A 19,185-nucleotide genomic window follows, 5' to 3' on the forward strand; every position below is an offset into this window, starting at 1 on the left:
CATATATATTCCAATAAAGATAATAAACATAATTAAAAAATAATAATAAACAAAACATAAAACGCCAAGGCATGTTTATCTACCATTGACACCCCAAAGCCATTACTGACCCCTCATTGATTCAGAGAGGGCGTCAAGAACCTTGAAGAAAGGTAGAGATGATACTAGAAAGAAAACTAGGGGGAACCAAAAGTATGATTTCCTGGTAAAAAAGGAGAGAGAAAATAAGTTTTTCCTGCTAAAAAAAGAGAAAGGGAGAAAATAAGAATAAAAAAAAAGAGAAAAGGGGGGATGGGAAATTGTCTTTGCAAATATTTTCTCATTGCCCCACTTTTGTCTTATGGTTGGATCGCCGCTGTATATATAATATTTTCTGAGAAATTTCCATTTTTAAATTTTTTTAAAGTTTTCTTTCCGAGCCCGTCTTTGTGGCGTCCGACTGTCCTCTTCATCATTCCCAAACAAGAAATAAAGTGAATTTTTGGGGAAAAAGAGGGAAAAAAGAAGGTGGGAGGAGAGAGAACCACCATTTGGGGTATTGTGAATCAGCCCACCATAGGTTGAAAAACGGGAATTTTCAGGAATTTATCGGAAATCGGACGTGGGTCTGGAAGGATCGGAGGTTTGGCCTCGGGTATTGATCGTTTTCGCTTGTTGGGTCTGTTCTCCTCCCCCACCCTTTTCTTGCGTTTTTGATTGCTGGGTATCTTCTAATTGATCAATTTGTTCGTTTTTATGAAAGGTGGTTGCCTTTGTTTTTTCGCGATTGGGGGTTGATCGTGGTCGTTTTAGGTTTATTGGATGGTGGTGGGCTTTTAGGTTTTTTGATTCGGCGGAGTTCTTGATGCATTGGGAATGATGGGTTTCTGTTTCTTGGCGGTGGGCTTCGAGATTGGGGTGTTTTTACTGGAATTTCTGGAGTTTGAGTCGAGGTGATGTTGTCCGTGAGTAGTAGGGATGAGGATAGGCGGTTCGGGAAGAAGAGGAGCAAGGGGTTAGGTTTTGGGGGTGCGGGGACAATGGAGGAGAACGAGCTTGAAGAAGGGGAGGCCTGCTCCTACCGTGACGAGGATTCCAGCATCCACGACCCCGATATCGACGTAGATTTGTCTTACATTGTAAGTTCACAAATTTGCGGTGTTGCGCCTGAGGATCGTCTGCGATTCTTGGTTCTTGTTCTTAAACTGGTTGATGTCTTGTTGTATTTATTTCGGCGTTCCGAATGCTGCGAGCGGACTATCGATATGGAGTTTACTCTTTATGATTGTTGTGAGCTTCCGATATACGGAATTGTTTGTTTTCTAATGTTTTAAGCTGATGTTGGTGATGGCTGTATTTGAATTCGCCCTTTTCTCTCTCTGATCATTTTATGATGTTGGTCATAGACTGACATAGAGTTTTGTGATTGGTGAACTTTTGTGGAAGAACTCGCGCAATTCAAAATGGGGATGATAGTTTTGATTCTTTAAAAGTTTTATGGTATATGGTTTCATCATATCATAGTTTCTTTCTGGCATCTCTCCTAGAGCAGGTTTTCAGTAACTTGAATTGCTAAATTTCGTTGGGGAATGCACCAAAGCCAATCCAGTTCACTTGTCGACCGTCTCCCTTTGGAGATCAGTTCATTTATTCTTTTTTCATGTGCAGAAATTATGAATTTAACCATAGAAAGATGAATGTCAATCAAGGGACAATTGTATTACTTTCAAAGTTTTTTTGGCTTTGAGGTTACTTGATGTGCTTTGAACTTTTCTCTGTGCTTAGATGTACTCGTTGCAGGTATCTCTGCATAATTTGTTTTCTTGTTTATACAGTGTGACTAGCTTGTTGGTTGCTCAACGTATCTGTCATTGTTTGAATGTATGTTACGAGGCTTGGGCATGGTTTCTTCTGTTACAGGATGAAAAAATTCGAGATGTTTTAGGACATTTCCAAAAGGACTTTGAAGGTGGAGTCTCTGCGGAGAATTTGGGTGAGTGCATTTCTTTCTAAAGATTCCCCACATTGGCAATATTTGTTGTGACTTGTGAGCTACCACAGTATTTTCTCTGTCTGTTGTGATACGGATTCTGCAGGAATTACATTGGAGTGCTAGTTGTTTTGATGACAACTTCAGCATTGCATCATTATTGTCCTTGTTATTGAGTTTACAGGGGCAAAATTTGGTGGTTATGGTTCATTCTTACCGACTTGTCCCCGTTCTCCTCCAATTCTATCACATTCTGGGAGTTCAGCAAGGGTTCAACATTCTGGCACACAGAGTCGTGTGGACCAGCCATTCGAGGTATTCATTATGGAACTGTGACATTCACCAATCCAGAGTTATTTATTAGTTTCTGAATCTCTTGTATTTTGTTTTCTTCTTCCACAGATTGCCCGTCAAAACATCACGCATCAGGAAAATGCTTCTCTCCCTGCTAGGTCTGCCCCAGCTCCGTCTAGCATGCAAGTGGCTACTTCTGCAACTTCCTTGGATGCCTCTGCTCGCAAAGAGCTTGGGACACACGTTACCATGCACAATGCTGGGGAGTGCTCTCCCACATGTGCTCCTGCCATTAAACCTTGTAATGTAAATGGTCAAAAATCTCTAAAAGTACGAATTAAGGTCCCTCCAGAAAATGTTTCTGATAGGAACAATGCAGCGATTTACAGTGGTCTAGGCCTTGACATTTCTCCATCTTCATCACTGGAAGAAAGCTCGGACTACAGTGGAGACTTGTCTCCTGAAATTGATGAGGCACCTGATGATTCTCCTGCTACCATACTTCAGGTAGGTTTGTTTGCCAAATTGCTTCATATGCAGCTTTCCTACGAGAAAAACTAAATTTTGGTTTACTTTGATCCTCCAAACAGATTATGACATCTTTTCCAATTCCTGGGGTTTCTTTGCTTTCTCCGCTTTCTGATGGCCTGTTAAGCTTGATGGAAAAGGATAAAACTCTTCACAGGGACAGTAAATCTGGAGCAGGTCAAAAGAGTGGCCCTGATGCTGCTTCGGCATGTGACCCTTTGCATGGAAAGGATTTGAAAGTACACAAAGCAAAGACAACAAAGCCTGTAGAAAGAACTGGAAAGCCTGGTGAAGCAAATCACATGAATGCTACAGTTGAGGAGAAGGGTGTTGCTGCCGTGGTTAAGAAGGAAACAGACGTTGATACACCAGAGAGTAAAAAGCTTGTTGTGGATGCTTTGAAGCTTCCATTGCTGCCCGCCACAAAAGATAAAGAAAAGACAAGAAAGGCTGTAGATAAGTCTGGAAAGCCTGGTGATGTGAAGCACATGAATGCTACAGTCGAGGAGAAGGGCATTGCTGCCATGTTTAATAAGGAAATAGACATTGATACACCAGGGGTTAAAGAGCTTGTTATGGGTGCTTTGAAGCTTCCATTGCTGGCTACTACAAAAGATGACTGTCATGAAAAATTGGATAGATCCAGTGGCCTAGATGTAAGGAAGGGTGCGTATAAGCAATCTGAACTTCTTGGGGAGCGGAATTCAAAGGTGGTTCAGGAAAATATCTCATTGTTTGATCCTATAGAAGAGGAAGGAAAAGAAGTAACAGGTAGCCCAGGCATGAATAGCGGTGACAAGGTTGGAAATGAAGCAATACCTATGAAAGGGAGACTAATGTTGAAGACAAACTTGTCTGACAAATCATTTGTGGATCAAAAGGAGTCTCTTTATAAGGATAACTTGGAATCGAGGAAAGATGCTAAAGGTAAAACTGATACAAAGGTTAATGCATCTAAAGATTTTGTCAAAGGTGGAAAAAGTAGCAGCTACGGTTTAGAGTCCCCCAAGCACAAGACTGGTGAGAGGACTGTCACATGTGAAACTGCTGATCAAAAGGCAGCAGAAGGGAAGGATCGGTTGATCACTAAAAAGAAGAAACACAAGGATAGTCATAGTAACACAAAATCTACTTCAGAGTCATCTAAAGAAAGATCAAAATCTGCCTCCTCTGCTTCATTTAAACATAAGAAAAAGGGCATGCATGCCAGGGATGATTGCCTTGAAACTCACCCTGACATGATGAGATTGCAGGAGTCAAACAAGAGATCTGATAGGGATTACCATAATGATCCAACAAGAGACATTAAGATTGAACATGTCGAGAACAGGTTGGATTCATTGGACAGTTACATTGAAGACAAAACCGTCACAAAGATTGGGCATCTTGAGAGAGAACCTTATGGACATTTAGGAAAATCAAATGGGAGATTAGAGGCAAAAATGTTTGAAAATGCATCTGCAATTGAGATGAATGGTGAGGCAGCTGCTCCAACTGCGGCAGATGGTTTGATCTCTGGCGCAGCTACTGTTGCAGCAGTTCCAGAGCTTATAGATGATTGGGTTTGTTGTGATAAATGCCAAAAGTGGCGTATGCATCCTTTTGGACCAGATCCTACCTGGCCGAAGAAGTGGACATGCAGCATGCAGACTTGGTTGTAAGTGTCATTGTTCAGTCCGTACTCTCTCTCAATGTACGAAGTGGAAAAATTAAGTTTTTATATTGGTTTTGAAAATTTTTGTTGATGTTTTAGTTGTTTGCTAATGTTTTTGGTATCCAGGCCTGGGTTGAACAAGTGTATCATCAGTGAAGAAGAGGCAATTAAAGCGTTCTATGCATTATACCGGGTCCAAGATCATCAAAATGGCCTGCATACTCAGAATGGTGGAACAGTATCAGGTACAGTTTTAGCAGAAGCACATCATCATGGCCAAATTCCTGGAACCAATGGGAAGAAGAAGCATATAGTAAAGGAGATACAAAATGGAACAAGCTTGAGAATTCCTACCTCTCTCCCAAGTTCTGCAAAGAAGAGTGAGCAAAACTCTGTCAAGAACAGGAATTTAAATGATGTAAATCAATATCCTTCAGATTCATGCCTATTAAACAAAGATGGGGAACAGCGTGTGGTTAAGGCTTATGAGCATGCTGCTGAGAAACAAAGGCATAAGCCAAATGAGAAACATAAATCATTGGAAAACTACTCCAATGGAGGTACCCTTTTTTGCTCCCCCTCCCCTCCTTCCGGTTCTTATTATGTATGCTTTATCCTTTTTCATTTTCTTGGTTGACTTTTTCTGGTTGCATTTCTTCCTATGAGTTGAGAAGATTGTAATGAAGTATTCAGAATTACAAAAACAAAGTGCAAAAGCACATATAAGTCCAAGAGTGGACAATTACAAAGAAGATAGACAAGCACAAAAGTGCATAGACAAAAGTCCACTAAGGGACAATACAAAGAGCCAATTAAAAATAGAATATTATTGAAAATGTGCTTGGAAAGCAATGAGAAATATAAGGGGAACTCTCCCCCATTTATATACAAAAAACAAGAGGGAAACCATTGGGAGCTCCCCTTCATAGAGATGTTGGGGAGCTCCCAACAGTCATATTTATGACCGTTGGGGCCCCCAATGACTCTATGAAGTGGGGCCCCAATGACATGATAAAAATAAAAATAAAAATAAAAATAAAAAATAGTTGTTTCTAATAAACAACTATAATTATATACATTTAGATAAAAATGCCCCTATTGGGCAAACTGTTACAATACAGATTTATATATAAATATATATGAATATGCATATATATTTTAACAAAGATGTCCTTGTTTTGCTGCTATATTTTCAAAAGATTGAGTAGATCTTCATATTTTGCAATTTGACTGCAGGTGATTATATTGAACAAGGCATGCATTCATCCAAGTCTAAGAGAGAACCTCAACTGGATAATCACTGGGCTTCAAAGAAAGTTAAGGTAGATGGTTCACTATCTATGGATGAAGAATGGAATTTGAATAATGAAATAACAGGAAAGATTGCTAGTAATGGCATCACAAATGAAATGATTAGCAGGAATGCTCAAAAATATAATGACTATTATTCTTCATCAAAGGATTCCAAATGTGATACTAGGGAAAATGAAAATAGTTTTGGGAAAAAGCTGAAAAACCAAGCCCAGTCTTTGTTCAATGGTGAAGGAAAGGTCAAAGCTGGGGCTTCAAGTGTAGGGAAGCTCGATAAAAATGAAATCTCAACAAATAAGAGAAAAATGAAGGAGTGGCAGGAGATTTGGGAATTTGCAGAGGGTCCCACTAAGAAAGAGCATTCTTCTGATGTTAGGGTTCCAGCGAGAGATGTAATCCATGAAACTGAACATAGAAAGGAAAAGAAAGCCAAGGCATCAAAGTGTGAGGTAAGGGAGTCGGCCACTAGTAATGCAAGAGTGGAAAAGAACAGAAGAGTCATGCAAATTGTACCCAATAACAGTGGAGACCCCACATTGGATGGAATGGAAGAGGGAAGCAGAGGGATACATGAGAAGGAACATCAGCTTGGGTATTTACGAGGAAATGCAGTTTCTAAGAGGATCTCAGAAAGGGCAGATTCCTTGAAGAAGGAAATTGGATGCACACAACTTTCTACTGCTGCTACTTCAAGCTCCTCAAAGATTTCTGGTTCTCGCAAAACTAAAGCAAACCTCCAGGAGGTGAAAGGCTCTCCTGTTGAATCTGTTTCATCATCTCCTTTAAGGACATCTAATGTTGATAAAATTGCATCAAGAAAGAACTTCTCGGAAAGGGATGATGTAATAAACGCAGGTCTTTTCACTGGCAGTAGTCCAAGGCGGTGTTTGGTTGGTGAAGTGGATGGTGGAAGCAATCGTTCTAGTGTCATGTTGAAGGAGAAGAATTCTGTTTTAATGGAGCGTGCTATGCAGGATGGTAACAAGGCTAGGTCATCTTTTGTTGATGCACAGAGAACGACATGTGACAGTCAAAATGGGGACAGGATAAAAACCATGCACAGAATGGTTTTTAAAACTTCTGATGATGCAACTAATGGCAACTTTTCTGTTGATAATGAGAATGACCATACTGTTAATGGTATTGATGATCTGGAACGGCAAAACCAATTTGTCAGTGGTCTGAAACACAAGGACAATGATTCAGAAAGGAAAAATTATGATGCTGCAAATGGCTTCACTCAGGTGAAGTCAGAAAAGGGGTCATCGTCACAATTGAAGGACAAACAATGGGTCACTGGATCAGATTCTGGAAAGGGTAAGTCTAAGGTTTGTGATTCATTATGTGGGACTCATGATGAATTTTATTCCACAAAGACTGCTGAGGAGATTTTTGTTGATGCTCATGATGGTCCCCCATTTCGTGAAGAATCAAGGGGTGTCACTTCTCGATACAGGGGCAGCTCTAAACCAGATATGGATGCGAGGAACTGCCTTGAAATGAAGGGCTCCACAAAATGCCCAGGTGAAAAGGGGAGAGATATTCGGTTGATGGTTGTAAATCATGACAACTCAGATTTTCAGGGTTCTCCTCCATCTGCTAAGCAAAAAGCTGATTCCATGGTTGGAAAGTCGAAGGCAATTCCCTGCAAGGATGGGAGGTCTGGTTTACAGCAAAACTCTCGTCAGCTGGCAACACAGGAAGATGAAAGGTTCTGGAGCCAGCCTCTTCCAGACAGAATAGATCACACAGACTTGATTTCTGCTAGAGGAAATACACAGTCATTCCCTTCGACTGAGGACAAGGCGGAAGTACAAAGAGTAACACTTTCATCTCATACAGGAAACAAGCTAGAGGTGTTTTCGGCAGATATATCTACTTGCGATACATCAAAGCTGCTCAAACAGTCCTGGAGACCTGATAACCCAAATATAATGAATAATGGTAGTCTGCGACATCCTGCTGTTAATGGCATTATGAGCAGGGATTTAGATGGCAGAAGCCCAGTTAGAAAGGAAAATGGTCAAACTGCTCTCAAAGAAGCCAAGGATCTGAAACATTCTGCTGACCGTCTGAAGGTTTGTAAATTTGCAGGTTTTCAGCTTTTTGCTATGTATGTTCTTCTTGTGCTAATGCTCAAGTTTTTGAATAATGTGTTCAAGAATGGAGGTCAGGAGCTCGAAAGTATTGGCCTGTACTTTCGTGCAGCCTTAAAGTTTCTTCATGGGGCTTCCCTCTTGGAACCTGGTGATGCTGAAGTTTCAAAGCAAGGGGATAGTCATTCAATGCATGTCTATGTTGATACTGCAAAACTCTGCGAGTAAGTTATTCCAAAATTGGTAATTACTTAATGCTTGTACAATATGGTATTTCTTTTTCTAATTCATTTTAGTATCCTTGTTTTAAGAGATGAAAAGTTATGAAATATGGATTATGATGCACTTTCAATTCTGGACTCTCTATTTACTGTACTTTCTTATTGTGGTGCAAAATGGCTGATTAGTTACTTTAGGCTGTCACATGTTTTCATCTTATGACTTTCTGGAGTATCTATTTGTTTTTCTTTAAGAAAATTAGAGTATGTTAGCAGATAAGGTTCTGGTGTAATCAAGAAAACTTTGAGTAGATGGTTAGGTTCCGATATAAAATTGTGACAAATAAAATAGGACAATAGGTGTGCTGTGTATCATTCAGGCCATTTAAATATCCCTTGTGCATAAGTACTGACATATAGTCTTGTCCATTGCTGTCATCTGTGACATTACCAACCCATTGTTTTCAGAATGATGTTTTATTGAGTCTCGAATCACTAGCTGGACCTTCATCTAGTTCATACTACTGAATTGAGAAAAAGGATGAGGGCTGACAGAGACTCCAGCTCACATTTCACATGGTAAGGCTGCTGTGGAGGTAGAGTTTAGTATCTAGCAGTGAGTACATGGTGAACCCATGGAGTCCACAAATCCTGTAAAAAATATTGAAGCAGTTGTATATTGAGAGCCAGCTTACGCCCCGAGTATGTGGTAGGAGTTACTGCCTAGCAGTAGGTTTAAGGATGTTCATGAATACTTCTATATTGTTTCATAGTAGTGGCCAGTCAGGATTGATCATTTCAAGTTGTGATTGCTCTTCTGCTTGTCATTTTGAAAATTGTAGTTTGCAGACATTGATTCATTGTTGTTGCCTCCTAAATTTCCAACAATGTCCCTGGCTGGATCTAGTTTTTGCCCTTTAAAGTGTGGCTAGTCAAACTTTATGTTATTCTTGTAATGAAGTAGCGGAAAATTAAAAAAACAATGCCACTAAGGTCTTACAAGATCACAATCACAAAAGTGCACAGGCACAAACCAATGTCGGTGAGGGCTTACAAGATCACTATCACAATGTGCAGACTGCAGACAATACAATAACCAACAAAGGGCAACAACAAAAGCACTAAGTACATATAAAACATTAAAAAACTAAATAGAAAAATACAAAACATAAAAATATTCATCTTTATTGAGCATAAATGCTTAAGAGAAGCATTGAAAAATGAAAGGGGATAAAAGCCTCTATTTATACACATACAAGAGAGGGGAAGACCTCAACAGTGCTGTTGGACAGCTCTATTGACTAGTTAAAGAGTTGACTAGTCCAAAAAGAACCTAATCTCTATAAAAACAGAAAAAGACAAAAAAATAAAATAAAATAAAGTACTAGTTTACCCCTAATAGGCATAACCTATTACAAGAATTGAAATGATCAAAATACCCTTAATAGGTGTTTACCTATTGCATCATTTATAAATAAAATATATATATGCATATATATATATATGTACAATATGAACCAAATATATATATATATATATATATGCATGAAAATGCATATATATACATGTACAACTTAACACTCCTCAAACTTATGGTGTGATATATCGAAAATTTGAAAATATAAAAAGAATCAACAGAAATGATCAAAGTCTTCAAGTATCTTCATTAGAAGCAATGTTGTGAAAAACGTTGAGGCGAAGCGAGGTGCTCCAAATAAAATTGAGGTGAGGCATAAAGCGTAAGCCTCAATTTTTTTTAAACTTTAAAAAACTTTAAAAAATATCTAAAATTATAAATAAATACAAAATGCTTTATTGATCCCATCCTATATCTCTTCCCATTGTTCAATTGCAAAAATGCATATAAGAAAATATATACTAACATAAAAAATGATAAAAACTCAAAGAGTCACATGGCACCCTTAAAAAAATTGAGTGAATGCTTTATGTAATCCAATGAATTGGATATGTTTAGTAAGCAGCCAAAAAAACCAATGGGGGCTCAACTTGTCTTTTAGGAACGTCACCTTGTGTTGGGGTGTTTTAGGTTAAAACCCAATGGTATAGTTGTATAACGGGTAGGAGTCTGACTAACCCTAACTTGCCTTTCAAAAGAAAAAAATCTGTAGGGGCTCAACTTGTTTGGTAGGAGCAGCTAGTGCACGCCACCTTGTGTTGGGGTGTTGCAGGTTAAAACCCAATGGTATAGTTGTATAACTGGTAGGGGTCTGACTAACCCCAACTTGCCTTTCAAAAAAAAAAAAAAAGAATGGAAAGAGATAGAGACAAGATGAGAGAGAGAGATGCGACTCTTAACAAAGTCAAAGAGGGAGACACAAAAAGAAAGAGGGATGAGCAAGAGAGATACAAACAAAGATCGGGGAAAGCAGAGAGAGACCGAGAGACACAGGGAGAGCAGGGAGACCGAGAGATGGAAGAGAGAGAAACAAAGGAGGGAGAGAAGCATACCTTCTTCTTCTTCTTCTTTGCTAGAGACGCAGGGAGGGAGATAGTCCGAAGTTTGACAAAATTGAGTCAAATGGGGGCTTTTGACCCTCATTTGACTCAATATATATGAGGCACATGCCTTGGGGCAAGTGTGCCTCAAGGCAAAAAGGCCCTTGCCTTGAGGCGAGGTGCGCTTTTTGTGCCTTGAGGCGCATTTTTAACAATGATTAGAAGTCTTCATCTTTATGCCACATAAGAGAATTTTACAAACACGTCTCTGAATGTCTTCATTGGTGATCGTCCACAAACGCCTTCATCGACTATCTCTATCTTCATGATATGATGCATCAAATATATTCCTTTCTCTATCCATCACATCTTTAAGAACCTGCAGAGAGAACAAAACAAAGGTTTCCACTACAGAAGGAAAATATCCTAACCTAATAGTTATAAAGTTTTAAAAAACAATATACTTTCAAAATAAGAATAACATTCAAGTGAAATTTTCAAAATATGAGATAATCATTAAGAAAGATAAGATAAGTATTCCTCAAGGATCAATTTTTATGAAATCAAACCATAAACTCAAAATCAACATATTTTTTAAGAAGACATAAATGTTGATCGATAAGAATATGCGATCACTAAAGGATATATAAATCATCAAAAAGAGATAAACAATTATGCATAAATGTTATCCCAAGCATTTCAAATAGTAACCTGCATATAAAATATAACAATTTAAAAAGAGACCTCACAAAGAGAGGAGCTAATTAAATTCATGCAAACAATAATGTGAACAAGCTCATTAATATGAAACATACATATACACAATTAAAGCATATTTAATGAACATGAAACAACAAAAATAACTATTTTTATCAATAAAATGCACATATAATGCATGAATTTAATGTAAAAAATCAAGTAGGCTTTGATTACAAACCAAAGTGTCCAATATCTAGTGGACAACACACAAGTGTTTACTTAAAACGCACACTCTCAAAACCCACAAAGGGGCACACACAAGAAGACTCACAATATAAAGAACAAGATTTTTATTAAACATCACAAATATGCAAAAATGCTTGAGATTTTTATCCATAAACATCTTCCATGCAAGGAAAAACAAGTAATAAAAGTTTTAAAATTTTAAGGAGAGATTTTAAAAATCCCACATAGCAGAGAGAATGATATTTGCAAATTAATACCAATTTGCGAAAAATATAAAGTGATTTAAATTCTCACAAACATCAAGTGATATTTTGCAAACTTCAACAATAGTTTGATCACCATAAGCAATCACCTCACTAAGTCTCCAAACCTTAAAAATCAAGTGTATCAGTGACTAGAACAAGAGCATAGTTAACATGACACTAAATGGCTAAAAATCACACAAAAGTGTGAATAAACATCTCTTGTTTACGTATAATGACACTCAAAACAAGTGTATCGACTAGAACAAGAGTATAACAAGAATTCTGCTAATGGTTAAAACACACACACGAAGGTGTGAATATAATGACACTCAAAACAAGTGTATCAAGAACTAGATCAAGAGTATAACCAATGGATTCCCACAACTTACCACATTGAAATACATCTCTTGTCTACATATAATAACACTTAAAAAAAGTGTATCAACGACTAGAACAAGAGTATAACAAGAACACTACTAATGGGTTAAACACACACACAAAGGTGTGAATAAACATCTCTTGTCGACATATAATGACACTTAGATAAGAGGCACAATAGGAGGAAACACACGACGTAAAAAAACTTGTAATGAAAACAAGTTAATGTCACTAATAAGAATATTAATCTTTAACAAATTTTCGAAACAACATTATTTCAAAAATAGATAACTATCATAGATACACTTAATTGTAAGCATCCATAATAAAGGCAATAGCAAAAAAAAAAGAGTGATTCAGCACTCACACAATCATAGATCACATAACTGCCAGTTAGAGCCAAACTACAAGTTGACAATCTAAATTGACATAAAACAAGGTGCACATAACTCACATCAACAAACATCTCTGATTCAACAATAAAAAGGCCAAGAAAAATGATACATCATATAAAAGTCTGTGATGGACAATACAAATGCCATAAGAAGACAATAAATACTCATGAAAATCAATTTACAAATAAGTGAGTTCATATATTAGAACCGGTTTAAAAAAACAAAGTTTTAAATCAAATCCTAATAACGGTAAATAAAAAATTCGAATGAATATAGTGCAATCATATGCGCAACAAGATGTCAATTGATGCAATCATATGCAATATCAATATAAACAAGCTTTATAGAGAGATAACTCAATTTGGATTACAAGTCTACTATGAGACAATCAATGCCATATAACATCAAAGCGAACCAAAATATATATAGAGATTCTCAAAGTACCATATAGAAAACCAAGTACATACACAAGTACAACCAATCATGGGTACTCATAAAGATATAAAAAATCTCATGTATATGCAAGTGATAGATGAAGGCACTAAGGGCATAATATAAAAAATTATATTTTATAAATAACAAGTATGCAATGATTCAAGAGTCTTTTAATCAAGAATACACATGTCCACTAAAGATATAGGTGGACAAGCATGTCCATCAATAATGGATAAGTACTAAAGTGAACCATGAGGGAAACACTTATAACACCCATGAAAAGCAAATACAAAAAAATTTCTCATGATTTTAAACTTAATATTTTATTAAAAACTAAGTATGCAACATAATCCCATGCAAAACATGTAAAGTAATGCTATGAGACTAAGAAAATAACATATTCATAAGTACCACAAAAAGGATCAATAAGGGAAATACCTAATATCATAAGTTCATAACTATTGTCCCACAAAAGGACCATAAAAGGCATCTATTAAAGTGAATGACTTCCCATAAGAAATTATGCTCAATACCTTATGCACGAATAAATTTTTTTTTCATCATGTAAGGCAATCATAAATGCACAAGGATCAAATATTAATATAAAAATTATTTATTCATAAGTTAGATCATAATTTCTAACACTTTATATGCTATTTTTAATATACCAAGAGTAAAGAGAAAAATTAAACACAAGTTTAAGCAAAATTTTATAAGATCATACTTGTGAAATACACACATCATTATTTTAAAGTATCTCAAATTATTTTAAAATATATGATAATTTTTCAAAAGAAAACAAAAAAAAAGTTCAATAATAAATGCATACATGATTTGACATTTATAATCATGACTTGTTCAAATAAAGCATCTAAATGCCAACAATACATGCTCAAGCATACAAGATTATATACATATATATCAAATAAAGCAAGTTTTGAAAAATTAAGATTCAAACATGATTTAAAAAACATACACATATATAATTTCACAAGATTAAACAAATAAGCCTTATAAGATATTTAATAAAAACAAGTCCAACGATAATATAAAAAATTAAAGTTTTTTTTAATAAAAATAATATATATATTAAAATTATAAGATTACATACCGGGTCAAGATTTTCCTTAAATCCAAGCTACACAACGATCATGAGTCCTTCACGAAGCACGAACTCGAACCAAAGAATCCCAAGACTCAAAAGAAGCAAAATGTCAATAATTTTTTTTGGCTATGATACCATATAATGAAATATCGGAAAATGTAAAAACAATGCCACTAAGGGCTTATAAGATCACAATCACAAAAGTGCACAAGCACAAACCAATGCCACTAAGGGCTTACAAGATCTCAATCACAATGTGCACAAGTACAAGTCCACCATGGGACAATACAATAACCAACAAAGGGCAACAACAAAAGCACTAAGTGCATATAAAACATTAAAGAACAAAATAGAAAAACACAAAACATAAAAATATTCATCTTTATTGAGCATAAATGCTTAAGAGAAGCATTGAAAAATGAAAGGGGATAAAAACTCCTATTTATACACATACAAGAAAGGGGAAGACCTCAATAGAGCTGGTGGACTGTTCCAACAGCTCTATTGACTACTTAACTCTATGCTGACTAGTCAAAAAAGAACCTAACAGCTATATTTGGTATTTAACCAAATAGTTCCTATAAAAACAGAAAAATAAAAAAATAAAATAAAGCACTAGTTTACCCCTAATGAGCATAGCCTATTACAAGAATTAAAATGACCAAAATACCCCTAATGGGTATTTACCTATTACATCATTTATAAATAAAATATATATACATATATATGAATATATATATATATATGTACATTATGAACCAAAAATATATATATACACACACGTGTACAACTTAACAATTCTATGATGTTTTTCATGCTTAGTTTCCATGTACAGCTGACCATGTAAAAAAATTCCTTGTAGTCCTTCATGTGGCAAAGCCTTTCAATTAATGCAATTAGGAAGCATTATTGTGATTGCCCTGAACTTCACTGTTGAGCATGGGGTTCTCTCTCTCTCTCTCTCTCTATATATATATATATATATATATGTATGGGAAAATATTGGCTACCCTTGTGGATTCTAAACTCCCCTAGTTGAAACTAGTAGATGAAGTTTATATTGACCAAATCTGACCCCCTTGATGTGCTCAGCATGGTCAAAATTGCAGGAATTGACCATTGGATCGTATTGTTTCCACATAAAAATATGATTTTTTGAAAAAATTCAGTACATTATAGGCCGTTGATTTTTCAAATTCCAAAATCTGACATACATGTAGGAAAAATATGATCCCAAGGGCCAGTTTTTACTAAATCAATCACATCTAGAGGGTCAGATGTGCAAAAAAAAAAGGGTTTGTTTCCAGGGGGTTTGGGACCCATGATGGAAGCAACCATTAGCCATATACACACATGCATACATATATGCATACATAGATATGTATTATGTATGTATATATATGTATGTATAATATCTTATTCTTTTTTGTTCTTAATATCCAAAACTCATTGTAACTAAGGATGTCAACGGGTTGGGTTTGGTTCGGACCTTGGTGCAACCAGACTTGGACCAGATTTTCAGGTATGGTATCGGGTTCAGACCCGGGTCTAATTTGGTCCACTATAAGAAAAACCATCCCCGGTAAAACCATATTTTTTTTATCATTTTTACATTGAAAATTTGCTGGTCTTAATCGGAACTCGGGTCGGATCTGGGTCTGGTATAAAATTTCACAAACTATACCCGGGTCCATGTATTAATCAGACCTTTAGGTCTGAACCCGGGTCTGAATTGGGTCCCTATAGGGTTTGGTTCGGGTCGGGTCCGGGTAAACCAGTGTTTTAAAACTCGCCGAGTCAACTCGTTGACTCGGTTGACTCGGCTCAGCTCGCCCCTCCAGCGAGTCAACCCGGCAAGGCAAACTCGGTTTGCCAAAACTCGGGCTTGACTCGGCCTGACTCGGGCGAGTTTTGGGATGTTTGAAATTTGTTTTTTGAGTTTCAAATTACAGTTTCGAAATATATAAGTACATATATTTTAACAAGGGTTACCCCCAGATTTTGTATAAAAAATAAAATAAAAAGCATTTAAAGATAAAAAAGCATTTAAATTCATAGAATAAAATCGCCATGTTGTTCGAACTACTGTTCACCCTGTGTTATCAACTTATTCTAGCAAAATATTTTAAAGAAATGATTCTCACTATATATGGCAGGTCAACTGTGCCTATGGGAAGTCATATTTAGGTTTCATCATCCATTTGTTATGTGAACAAGCATTGTACATATTCAAATATTAGTAGTCTTTTTATAGTTGTGCCATTAATATATTTCCTGCATAGTTTTATACATGAGAGAAAATTGCTTATTTATGTTGATATTGGGCATTCTGTAAACTTTCAATATGCACATATATCCCTGTTTTACATTTATGGATTTGTTAGAGAGGGAATCAAAACTTTTAAAACAAGCTAGCATATATGATTGGCCATTTTAGGAACCTTAGGTAGTAGCAGATTAAACTCATGGTGACCAAATCCTCTAATTCAAGTCATGAATTAGTCAAAGTGCTTGTATAGATATCAAATTCAATTATTCAAGCAAACCTCTATAGCTCTTTGCAGTTGTTTTTATATTCTTACAGACATTTGGAGATTATGTTTACTCAAAAACATGGTTTCAGACAAATTATATATTGTTTTTCTTTTAAAATCAAAAGTTAACAAAACCCGGTCCGAGTCACCGAGTTGACCCGCCGAGTCACGAGTCAATAAAGAATGAGTTGAGTTCCGAGTCACGGGTTTTAAAACCTTGGGGTAAACCCAGCCCGTTGACACCCCTAATCCTAACCATTTGATAATGTGCTGCTTAGATCATGTTATGTGCTAAACTCCGACTCAATATACATGTGTTATGGGGGTCGAATGAGGTAGCTGGATGGTTAGGTCGCACTACCTTAACCAAGGGATCTCGTATTCGAATCCAGAAGAGGTTATCCCTTGGATTGCCTGTTAGAAAAATGTATGAGTGTTACCATCACCAGTTTGGAATCTAGTTCTATGACTTCTGCTATGGCGTTCCTTGGTATTTCCAAATATTGCCAGTTTTCATGCATGTAATAACCTCCATCTATAATAGGCTCTGACAATTGTTGCAGGATTCAGTTTGTTTTTGTTAACTGTGTCTTGACACACAACACCACGTCCATTGAGTCTGTTCTTTATCACTCTTCAAGAGTAATGGTTCCTTGACTCAGCTGTGAGTTTCAAAATTTAGGTCTTGACAGCTGGCTGCTGCTGCATTTGATGTGACAAGGCTTGTGTGACCACACCTGTGCTATGTCACAGGGGTATGGGTGTGGGTACGCCACAGCAATTCCAAAAATGTGGGTACGGGGACACGGCTAAATATATACTGAAAATATATATTTAAAATATGTATTATATATTGAAAATATAATATAATATAGGACACAGCGAATGCCGTGTCCAGGTACTAGTACCCATGTCGACATGGGTACGGCACCCTAAGTGCCGTGTCACGGTAACATAGCATCTATGTGTGTGTGTGTGTGTGTGTGTGTGTGTGTGTGTGTGTGTGTGTGTGTGTGTGTGTGTGTGTGTGTGTGACATTATCACAAGTCTCAGAACTATTTCCGTTTCATGCTAATCTCATGCTTTCTTTATTATGTAGGGTGTGGGTACGGAGGGTACGACACGGCAATTCCAAAAAATGTGGGTACGGGGACACGACTAAATATATACTGGAAAATATATATTATATATCTAAAATATATATTATATATTGAAAATATATAATATAATATAATATAGGACACGGCAAATGCCGTGTCCAGGTTCCAGTACCCATGTCGACACGTGTCGACACGGGTACAGCACCCTAAGTGCCGTGTCGCGGTAACATAGCACCTGTGTCTGTGTGTGTGACATTATCACAAGTCTCAGAACTATTTTCTGTTTCATGCTAATCTCATGCTTTCTTTATTATGTAGGTTCTGTGCTCATGCATATGAGAGGCACAAGGATATGGCTGCTGCAGCTCTGGCATACAAATGCATGGAAGTGGCTTATATGAGGGTTATTTTCTTAAAACACTCTTGTGTTAACAGAGTTCGCCATGAGTTGCAGGCAGCATTACCTAATATTACTGGTAAGAGAGAAACTTGGCTTGCTTTTCAAAGCTATTTTTCACCATATTGGGCAACTGGAAGTTTTCTTTTCACAAGGGGAAGTCACATAATATATGCATAGGTTGCTTTTGGAGGTTTGGTCTTATATTAAATCTTATAACTAGCTGGTCACTTCAGATTGTTGCCAACATTGTTCATGTATTGATCTTTTTTTAGTGGAAAAAAAAAGAACACCTGGGTATGTTTGCATTGGTCACAGGTGGGGTTGAACAATCACCACTGAGAAAGTAGTTGTGATTGTTGGTCACAAGTAGGGATGGCAGTGGACCGGGGGAAAGTGGGGCCCCGCCCCGCCTCGCCCTGTTTGGACCGGGGATGAAGGGTATGAAACGGGGATGGAGGCGGGGACGAAGGTTAAAATCCATCCCCGTTCAGGGATTGAGGCGGGGATGGACGTACCTTTTTCCCGTCCCCGCCACGATCCCCGCCTCATCCCGTCCCTGCCACTTTTCCCCGCCTCATCCCCGTTTGAACCGGGGATGGAGGACATGAAACGGGGATGAAGGCGGGGCTGGAGGTTAAAATCCATCCCCGCCAGGGATGGAGGTTCTAATCTTGAGGCGGGGCGGGGGTGGAGACCTTGTCCCCCGCTCCGCCCCACTGCCATCCCTAGTCACAAGGTCAATCTTGTGACCAACTTTCACAAGATCCAAGGTAGGAACAATCACAATCACTACTCTCATGTTTCACTAGCCATGAGAAAGTTATGTGATTGTGATTTAGAATCACAAGATCTTGAGAAAATTTAAGAATCACAGGGAATTGCAAACATGCCACTATTGCATGAATAATTCACGTATTTCCGCTAGAAGCAATTACTGTTATTCCAAGTGATGTCGGCCTTTACTTTTGCAGTTTCTCTTTTACAAGTCATGTACAGTAAGATTTTTTTTGCTCCTGATCTAGTTATTAGATATTTCTTGCTATGACAAAACAGCACCAAAGTTCCTTTTGCTTTCAGAGTGTGAGGCCTGTCTTTTTTGTCTGGTAGTCAGCCGCCACTCC

The 19,185-nt window shown here is 37.3% G+C and overlaps 1 protein-coding gene across 2 annotated transcripts in view; it reads left to right on the top strand.

The window, feature by feature from the left end:
• The first annotated feature begins 766 nt into the window (after positions 1–766).
• LOC149820565 (cysteine-tryptophan domain-containing zinc finger protein 7-like) overlaps positions 767–19,185 on the top strand; it is a 28,580-nt gene continuing 10,161 nt past the window's right edge. For both annotated transcript variants that reach the window (XM_089982982.1, XM_089982983.1), the window contains exons 1-9: positions 767–1,118; positions 1,900–1,972; positions 2,154–2,284; positions 2,372–2,770; positions 2,854–4,448; positions 4,572–5,005; positions 5,682–7,834; positions 7,919–8,076; positions 17,983–18,140. In XM_089982982.1, the coding sequence (XP_089839108.1) occupies positions 936–1,118; positions 1,900–1,972; positions 2,154–2,284; positions 2,372–2,770; positions 2,854–4,448; positions 4,572–5,005; positions 5,682–7,834; positions 7,919–8,076; positions 17,983–18,140 (5,284 nt within the window). In that variant the 5' untranslated portion in view covers positions 767–935. The remainder of the gene's footprint in view (positions 1,119–1,899; positions 1,973–2,153; positions 2,285–2,371; positions 2,771–2,853; positions 4,449–4,571; positions 5,006–5,681; positions 7,835–7,918; positions 8,077–17,982; positions 18,141–19,185) is intronic.

This window comes from Nuphar pumila, chromosome 12 (genome assembly GCF_984573655.1).
Source record: "Nuphar pumila chromosome 12, dmNupPumi1.hap1.1, whole genome shotgun sequence".
Taxonomy (NCBI): Eukaryota; Viridiplantae; Streptophyta; class Magnoliopsida; order Nymphaeales; family Nymphaeaceae; genus Nuphar; species Nuphar pumila.